The following is a 9,702-nucleotide window of genomic DNA, read 5'->3' on the forward strand; positions in this document are numbered from 1 at the left end:
GCAAAATCAGTATTCGTTACAACACCCATAGCTAAGTTGTTTGGACCCAGCGTTCTGCCTCTTAAAAATATATATCAAGTATTTCAACTTGAATATCAAATATCAACTTGAAGTGTGGATGTCGACTCCCAGAATCTCCCAGCCACCAAGTACAGTAAAAGCAAAAATTCCCCTCTTGGTTTCTCAAACTGAAATATGTGACTCTTCGGACAGTTGCCAGGAATTAACACTCCATTCAACCCATATATAAAGGTAAAGGTAAAAATTCCCCTCGCACATATGTCCTAGTCGTTCCTGACTCTAGGGGGCAGTGCTCATCTGTTTCAAAGCCGAAGAGCCAGCGCTGTCCGAAGACGTCTCCGTGGTCATGTGGCCGGCATGACTCAACACAGAAGGCGCACGGAACGCTGTTCCCTTCCCACCAAAGGTGGTTCCTATTTGTCTACTTGCATTTTTTACCTGCTTTCGAACTGCTCGGTTGGCAGAAGCTGGGACAAGTCACGGGAGCTCCCTCCGTTACGCGGCGCTAGGGATTCGAACCGCCAAGCAGTCGAGCTTTCTGGTCGACAAGCTCATCCTCTTAGCCACTGAGCCACCGCCTCCCTCACAAGCCATACATGCAGACATGCAAATTGGTGCCCGGTGCCATGTATGCCTTGAATATTTGGGTTACCCTTGACGTTTGAGCCCCAAATTTCCGTGGCCTACATTTGCTAAGCCAAGTTCAAACCACTTTACGACCTTCCTTGCCCACGGTTGTTAAGCGAATCACTGCAAGGGTTAAGTTAATAACACCGTCGCGGAATGAATCTGACTTCCCCATTTGACTTGGTTCCTCAGAAGGCCACCAAAGGGGGAATCACATGGCCCCCGGGGCCCCTGCAACCGTCATAAATGTGAGTCGGTTGGCACACGTCTGAATTTTGATTCTCATGGACGCTGTTGGTAAGAAAAACAGCCAACCCACCCCCCTTTTTTTACAGTGCCGTCGTAACTTTGAACAGCCAGTAAATGAACTGTTGTAAGTTGAGAACGACTACAGTCAACAATTCAATCACATGAATTAGAGGCTAGGAGCCAATAACTTTCCACTCCATATGAGGGACAACAAGGAAATGAAAAAGGAGAATGTGAAAAAGCGAAGCGCAGAGTCACTGCAATAACTATTCCAATCCACTTAGAAGTAGAAAACTGGCTTTTTTAAAAAAATTCAAATCCTGTCCCTCTTGTAGTACCGGGAACAGATCTTCACTCTGGAGACCCGATTCTAAGCTTGGCCACTGACCCTGGGTGCCAGCTCTCTTTTTACAAACACCCCGAACAGATCTTTTTATTGTCCTCTTCCCTGAAACCTCTAAACCTGGTTGACTTGTCAGAGTGCATTTCACACATTCCTGTTCCCGAGCCTGAAGGATACGCCTAGTTCCCTCGCTGCTAAAGGAACAGAAAAACTGCTGGTACAGTCTGGTGCTGTTCCCCCTTGTTGTTGAGTTACTACAGAGCTCACAGCCGGAGCCGAGAGACGGAGGATCGCAGCATGAAGTGAACTCAGGTGAGTCCTCTCTTAAACCAACAGTATGAAAATTGTCTTTGAGTTCCTCTTACTCAGGCGTTTCGAGTAAAGTTTAATCCAAGCAAGGAAATAGATTGCATTGAATGTCAACCTCTTAAGCAAAGTTACGGGGAGGTGTAACGTGTTTGGTGGAGAGTTGCAATGTCTGGAATCGGTTGACTGAGATGTAGTAGTTTAGCAAGGTTCTCTGAATTATGTTTTCCGACGAATGGTATTGTTGACGTTTTAAAAATGAGTGTACTCCTAACTACTACTTGTGTATCTCTTGGGCATCCTACTCTAATCCGATCGTGTGAATCTTGGTTCATAATCAAGTATTTTCAAACGGGTTGAAGTCCACCTATCTTTTATTCCCCATCGGGAAGAAATATTAACACCGTAGAGGGAGACAGTGGAGGGAGGTGGACATTTGGAATAGAATATCTGCTTGGTCATTGTGGAGAACAGATGCTGGGCTCTCTAACCCTCAATCTTGAAGGAACTGGCTTCATACTTAAAGCTTCTGGTACTTAAAAAAACCAAGAACATTAAATTCTGCTGCCACTTTCTGGGGAAGAACCATTTTCATTCTCAAATACCGGTTGGGAAATCAAAAAGATAATTACTTGGAGGAAACTTATCTTCCCAAAGTCACGTGTCTCCAGAGTCAGGCTACATTTCCTACAAGACGGGGACTTTACTCAACGTTCAACCAAGAAGACCCATAAAATATTTTGGGGGAAGGATGAGTTACCAAGTTCTGTGAGGTGCCACTTAAAAAGATCTTAGGCTTCCCGTGCAGGTCCTACCCATTGGCTGTGTTTACACAACATGCCAAACCATAAACCATGTGTCAACTCTCCACATTGCCACGTCATGGAATAATTAATTCATTATTATGAATTAATTACGGCATTGTTAGGAAACCTGACAACATGCTTTACACATTGACCAAACCACCAGTAATCACAGTGACTCAAATATGTTGGCCATTATAACTCACATGCTTGGTTGGGTTATCTCTACATGTTGAATAAGTCCTGATGGTTCCTGGGAACATTAAGGAACCTGCTAGAAAGGAATGTGGCTTTGGGAAGGGCAGGCCCACACGAAGTGTCCTAATGAATCATAGAGTTGTAGAACTGTGAGATTGGAAGGGGCTATCTATCTATCTACCAGGATCTTCTAAAGCCTCGTATGGGACAACCAGTTTAACGGAAGGTGGCCATCCAACCTCTTTTTAAAGCCTTCAGAGATAGACAACCTCAGTTATTCCACTCTGTGTTACACATATTTTTACCGTAAGGAAAAATTTTCCTTCTACGTAAATGAAATTGGGGTACAATCCACAAATATATCAGCTACTTTCTGGTCCTTCTTCTTGTTTGCAAATGGAAAATATCTCTATCTTCTCTCTGGCACCTGTTAGTTACCTGAACACCCCTCTCATGTCTTCTCTCTTTCTTATTTCCTCCAGGTAGAACATCCCAAGCCTAAATCCTGAGTAAGCAGTGATCGGGGGTTGGTGGGGGGTTGGGGAAGCAGGAGATAATCGGTCGCATGGACTCCACGTCACCCTCAACTTCATGTACACCTTTCTTGTGTCACGTTTTATGTTCAGGTGATTTCCAAGTATGGAGGAGACCAAGAATAACCCTGCAAAGCTGAGCAGAACCAAACAGCCGGTGAAAACAGAATGGGGAGCCCATTATATGGTATTGACCTACTTCCAAGGAGACATTAATAGCATGGTGGATGAACATTTCTCCAGAGCTTTGAGTGTCACCAAAAATCCGCAGGACCTGAGTAGAGACAACGGTGTCAAAGATGGCATTATTAACAATGGTGAGCTCTTTCTATCTATCTATCTATCTATCTATCTATCTATCTATCTATCTATCTATCTCTATCTATCTATCTATCTATCTATCTATCTATCTATCCATCCATCCATCCATCCATCCATCCATCCATCCATCCATCCATCATCTATCATCTATCTATCTATCTATCTATCTATCTATCTATCTATCTATCTATCATCTATCTATCTAATCTATCATCTATCTATCATCTATCTATCTATCTATCTATCTATCTATCTATCTATCTATCATCTATCTATCTATCATTATCTATCTATCATCTATCTATCACAGTGTTTCTCAACCTTGGCCACTTGAAGATGTCTGGACTTCAATTCCCAGAATTCCCCAGCCAGCGAATGCTGGGAGTTGACGTCCAGACATCTTCAAGTGACCAAGGTTGAGAAGCACTGATCTATCATCTATCTATCTATCTATCTATCTATCTATCTATCTATCTATCTATCTATCTATCTATCTATCTATCTATCTATCATCTATCTATCTATCTATCTATCTATCTATCTATCTATCTATCTATCATCTATCTCTGTCTATCTCTCTATAACATCCATCCATCCATATCTATCTATCTATCTATCTATCTATCTATCATCTATCTATCTATCTATCTATCTATCTATCTATCTATCTATCTATCATCTATCTATCTATCTATCTATCTATCTATCTATCTATCTATCATCTATCTATCTATCTATCTATCTATCTATCTATCTATCTATCTATCTACCTACCTACCTACCTACCTACCTACCTACCTACCTACCTACCTACCTACCTATCATCTATATCTATCTATCTATCTATCTATCTATCTATCTATCTATCTATCTATCTATCTATCTATCTATCTATCTATCTATCATCTATCTATCTATCTATCTATCTATCTATCTATCTATCATCTATCTCTGTCTATCTCTCTATAACATCCATCCATATCTATCTATCTATCTATCTATCTATCTATCTATCTATCTATCTATCATCTATCTATCTATCTATCTATCTATCTATCTATCATCTATCTATCTATCTATCTATCTATCTATCTATCTATCTATCTATCTATCTACCTACCTACCTACCTACCTACCTACCTACCTACCTACCTATCATCTATATCTATCTATCTATCTATCTATCTATCTATCTATCTATCTATCTATCTATCATCTATCTATCTATCTAATCTATCATCTATCTATCATCTATCTATCTATCTATCTATCTATCTATCTATCTATCTATCATCTATCTATCTATCATTATCTATCTATCATCTATCTATCACAGTGTTTCTCAACCTTGGCCACTTGAAGATGTCTGGACTTCAATTCCCAGAATTCCCCAGCCAGCGAATGCTGGGAGTTGACGTCCAGACATCTTCAAGTGACCAAGGTTGAGAAGCACTGATCTATCATCTATCTATCTATCTATCTATCTATCTATCTATCTATCTATCTATCTATCTATCTATCATCTATCTATCTATCTATCTATCTATCTATCTATCTATCTATCTATCTATCTATCTATCTATCATCTATCTCTGTCTATCTCTCTATAACATCCATCCATCCATATCTATCTATCTATCTATCTATCTATCTATCTATCTATCTATCTATCTATCATCTATCTATCTATCTATCTATCTATCTATCTATCTATCATCTATCTATCTATCTATCTATCTATCTATCTATCTATCTATCTATCTACCTACCTACCTACCTACCTACCTACCTACCTACCTACCTATCATCTATATCTATCTATCTATCTATCTATCTATCTATCTATCTATCTATCTATCTATCTATCTATCTATCTATCTATCTATCTATCTATCTTTCATAGATAGCAACTCATTCGACAAAGAGCTCGTGACTCCTTATTGACAAGAGATGTCCTCAGGTATCACTGCATCGATGTTTAACAAAACCAGTCGGTCGCTTGAAGGACAGGGACTTAATCTGCATTGTGACTAAGAGGGTTTTTAAATTCTTCCAGGTCTCACAGTCTTTAATATGCTTATGTGCCTGGGAAATGGAGGTCACGAAATCTGAAAAAACATTCCTCAAACCAGTTCAGGTTATTTTGCTATCTGTGGTAAAGATGACGTTGGCACTCATTGGAGGAGACCCTTTCTTCAACACTACCCCTGTTGTAGGTTTCTCTACCAAACCTGAGAGTCAAAGAAATGTAGAAAACAGGGCAGAAAGAGACTTGGTAGTCTTTCAAGTCTGTGGATCACACTTAGAAGATCCCCACTTCCGTTCTACCTCCAACATTATCCCTGGAGCCCGTAATTCCAGTGAAGATGTCATGTCCAGGGAGACTCCTAAACTAATTTCTGCCTTACATAAAGGTCACTTTATAAGAGATTAACCTCATTGTACCATTCATATCCATCCTTTTCTGCCCCTTTTTTGTTTCTCAACCTGCGATGAGGTAGGGTTCCTCCAAGAAGAATTAGTAATAGCAATAGCAATAGCAGTTAGACTTATATACCGCTTCATAGGGCTTTCAGCCCTCTCTAAGCGGTTTACAGAGTCAGCATATTGCCCCCAACAACAACCTGGGTCCTCATTTCACCCACCTCGGAATGATGGAAGGCTGAGTCAACCTTTGAGCCGAGATTTGAACAGCTGAACTGCAGAACTGCAGTTAGCTGAAGTAGCCTGCAGTGCTGCACTCTAACCACTGCGCCACCTCGGCTCCATTTCAGACCAAAGCATTCGGTGCCCAACTGCCTCGCAGGAAGTTGGTGAATACATGTGAGCAAGTTGTTTTAAAAAAGAAAAACTTCTTCAAAAAGGGAGACATGGAATATTATAATCTACTTGATTTTTCTGCTGTTTTCAAGTGGGTTCCACTCTGCTTTTTATTTAGGAGGAATTTTTGGAGATTCATCTTCTAAAGTAGAGTCAAGGACAGGTGTATTGTTCTCCAAGGGTAAAGTCCTGATATCTTGTCTGATCTGGAGACCCTAACTTCTGACAAACTCCAGACCAGAAAACGCAATGTCCTACGAAAGAAACTAGCCAAGATCAACCTAACTTCATTCAAAAGTGTGTAGCTTCTCCCAGAAGGTCCTTCTACATGTCATTTAGACTTTGCCATCAAACTATGGAGTTTCCTTCTCAATGATTCCCTCTTGTGCCAAGACAGGGAATGAATCCACCAAACTTAGCTGGGTTCTCACCGAAGCGGACAATTCCTTGGCCCTAAAATCTGGTGGATGTTCATTGTTCATCAGATTTTAGTGGTGACCTACCAACCCATCCAACATCCCAAGCTCAACTCCAGCAAGCAACGCTTTGAGTTGTGGTCTTCAGATGTTGTTGAACTTCCCTCTCCACAAGCCAATGCTTGGGAAGCAATCACCCCAGACCAAAGTTGCTCATTGTTGCTGGAACCAATCACATCTAGATGACTATTCTTCTGGTTATTTTTCCCCCTCTCTCATAAAGAGCCTTATTTCTGTAACTTTATCCCCACATTTGGTATCTTGTTGCAAACTCAAGTGGATCAGCACCAGCAAATTGAAGAAAGCTACCGAACTGAAGGCAAATATTAGTTGTGCTTATCTCTTTATACCTGCCCTTCAAATTACTTTTCGCAGCACAGAATCTCCCGTTCATACATGAGTAATTTAGAGAATAAGAATCAGTGGCTAAGACGCTGAGCTTGTCGATCAGAAAGGTCGGCAGTTCGGCGGTTCGAATACCTAGCGCCGAGTAACGGAGTGAGCTCCCGTGACTTGTCCCAGCTTCTGCCAACCTAGCAGTTTTGAAAGCATGTAAAAATGCAAGTAGAACAATAGGAACCACCTTTGGTGGGAAGGGAACAGCGTTCCGTGCGTCTTCGGGCGTTGAGTCATGCTGGCCACATGACCACGGAGACGTCTTTGGACAGCGCTGGCTCTTCGGCTTTGAAACAGAGAAGAGCAGCGCCTCCTAGAGTCGGGAACGACTAGCATATATGTCCGCGGGGAACTTTTACCTTCACCTTAATTTAGAGAACCAATTTGGTTAAGGCACCCGAGTAGAAAGCTGGAGATCATGAGTTCAAGTCCTGCCTTAGCCAAGAAAGCCCACTGGGTGATTTTTGAGATCAAACACAAGGAAGACTGTGAGTTCTAGTGCCTCCCTTCAGGCATGAAAGTCAGCGGGATAACTTTGGGCCAAACACCAGGAGATGGTGTGAGTTCTAGTTCCTCCTAAGGCGTGAAAACTGGGTGAACTTGGGCCAGTCCCTCTCTCTTTACCCAACCCACCTCACAAGGTGGTTCTTGTGGGGAAATTAAGAGGAGGAAGATGTGTGTTGGATAGGTTTCCCCCCTTGAGTTATTTGTAAAAGTAATAAAGGTGGGATACCAATAAATAAATCCATCGTTGGAAAAAGATGATACGCCTCACCTTGGATCTTGAATGCATCCGCTTTGTGCTTTTTCCCCCCCCAACAGAAAACCACCAAGCTTCTCACGGGTGGGGTCTTCCACCCCACTGGAACAAGCCTTACGGCGCATCCTCCCCTTTGAATCTGTGCGCTTCGGATGGAAACCCAATTGTCCCCACCATGGATGCCTACCAGCCTTCCATTCTCCAGGGAGCTTCTCCAGCCACCGCTGAGTTCTGGCCGTCGTCTTCTGGGGGCGACCCCCGTTTGACCCCCGTTTCGAGGTACCCCGCCTCCGATCTGCATTTGGCCCAAGAGGGCATGTCGGATGAGAAGTACGGGTCCCTCCTGGGCCTTTTGGAGCAAGAGAGATGTTCTCGGCCGGTCCAAGATCTGCTCGATTCCCGATCAGCTTGTCTTACTGGTTCCTCTGGGATGCAAAATATGAGCCAGAGGTAAGTCCGTCCAGGTTGATGTTGTGATCCTTTGGTGATTTCAAGATAGGAGGGGGTGGTGGTGGTGGTGGAGAGGAAGGCAGATGGTGTTGTTGTTTTTTTAAAATTATTTTAATTTTATCAATTTCATATATACATTCACAATTATATGATCTCATAACTGTTATTAATAATATGTATTTATAACCATTTTTCCCTACAGTTGACAATGTACTTGAATATTGCTTTCTTACCATCCCATAGATCCATCTTATCTTACAACGGTCCTACTTCTTCTTCCCTCCCTCTCTCTTTCCTTCCCTCGTTTCTTCTCTCCTACTCCCCTTCCTTCCCTCCTTCCTTCCCTCCCTCCTTCCCCTTCCCTCCTTCTCTCCTTCCTTCCCTCCTTCCTTCCTTCCCTCCTTTCTTTTCTCCTTCTCTCCTTCCTTTCCCCCTTTCTTTCCTCCTTCCTTCCCCCTTCCTTCTCTCCTACATTCCCTCCTTCCTCCCCTCCTTTCTTCTCTCCTTCCTTCCCTCCTTCCTTCCCTCCTTTCTTCTCTCCTTCCTTCCCTCCTTTCTTCTCTCCTTCTCTCCTTCCTTCCCTCCTTCCTTCCCTCCTTTCTTCTCTCCTCTCCTTCCTTCCCTCCTTGCTTCCCTCCCTCCTTCCCTCCCTCCTTCCTACCCCCCCTTTCTTCTCTTTCTTCTCTCCTTCCTCCTCTCCTTTCCCTTCTCTCCTTCCCCTTCCTCCCCTTTACAGATGGTGTTTTTCAAGAGGGGAATGGTAAATATGATTTGTTTCTTCCAAGGATCATCATGTCTGCTTGGTTTTTTAAAAAATCTCCTGGTTTTGTTTTGTTTTGTTTTAACGGAACCAAAAGGAACTCGAGACAGATTTATAAGAATGGGGCTATTGAAACCACACACAGCCTGTTATACTTGAAGGGGATCCCCTAACTGTCAATCTCTTGTGTTTTCCCAGGTACCCCTGCTGATGGCCAATTTGCACTTTTTAAACAAATGGACCCACTTGCTTATTATTTTAAGACTTTCTGAGGACTTCGCAGAGCTGTAATTAAGAAAAGCAGTGAAACGGTAGTGAATGCTCACCATTTTTTCTCACCAGATTTTTTTTCCCCCCACGTGCTTTTCATTTTTGGAACGGGTAGAACAGTGGTGAAATTCATTTTTTTTACTGTAGATTCTGTGGGCGTGGCTTGGTGGGCAGGGGAAGAATACTGCAAAATCCCCATTCCCGCTCCACTCCAGGGGAAGGATCCTGTAAAATCTCCATTCCCTCCCCACTCCAAGGGAAGGATACTGCAAAATATCCATTCCCACCCACTCCAGGGGAAGGATACTGTAAAATCTCCCTTCCTGTCCCGCTCCAGGGGAAGGATCCTGTAAAATCTCCATTCCCTCC

General features: G+C 42.6%; 1 protein-coding gene across 1 annotated transcript; it reads left to right on the forward strand.

Moving 5' to 3' along the window:
* Positions 1-1,451: 1,451 nt before the first annotated feature.
* On the forward strand, positions 1,452-9,484 carry VGLL1 (vestigial like family member 1). The gene is made up of 4 exons (XM_032228657.1): positions 1,452-1,552; positions 3,174-3,397; positions 7,916-8,303; positions 9,262-9,484. The coding sequence occupies exons 2-4, from the start codon at positions 3,187-3,189 to the stop codon at positions 9,272-9,274; spliced, it is 612 nt and encodes a 203-aa protein (XP_032084548.1). The 5' UTR covers positions 1,452-1,552; positions 3,174-3,186; the 3' UTR covers positions 9,275-9,484.
* Positions 9,485-9,702: the final 218 nt, after the last annotated feature.

This window comes from Thamnophis elegans, chromosome 12 (assembly GCF_009769535.1).
Source record: "Thamnophis elegans isolate rThaEle1 chromosome 12, rThaEle1.pri, whole genome shotgun sequence".
Classification (NCBI taxonomy): Eukaryota; Metazoa; Chordata; class Lepidosauria; order Squamata; family Colubridae; genus Thamnophis; species Thamnophis elegans.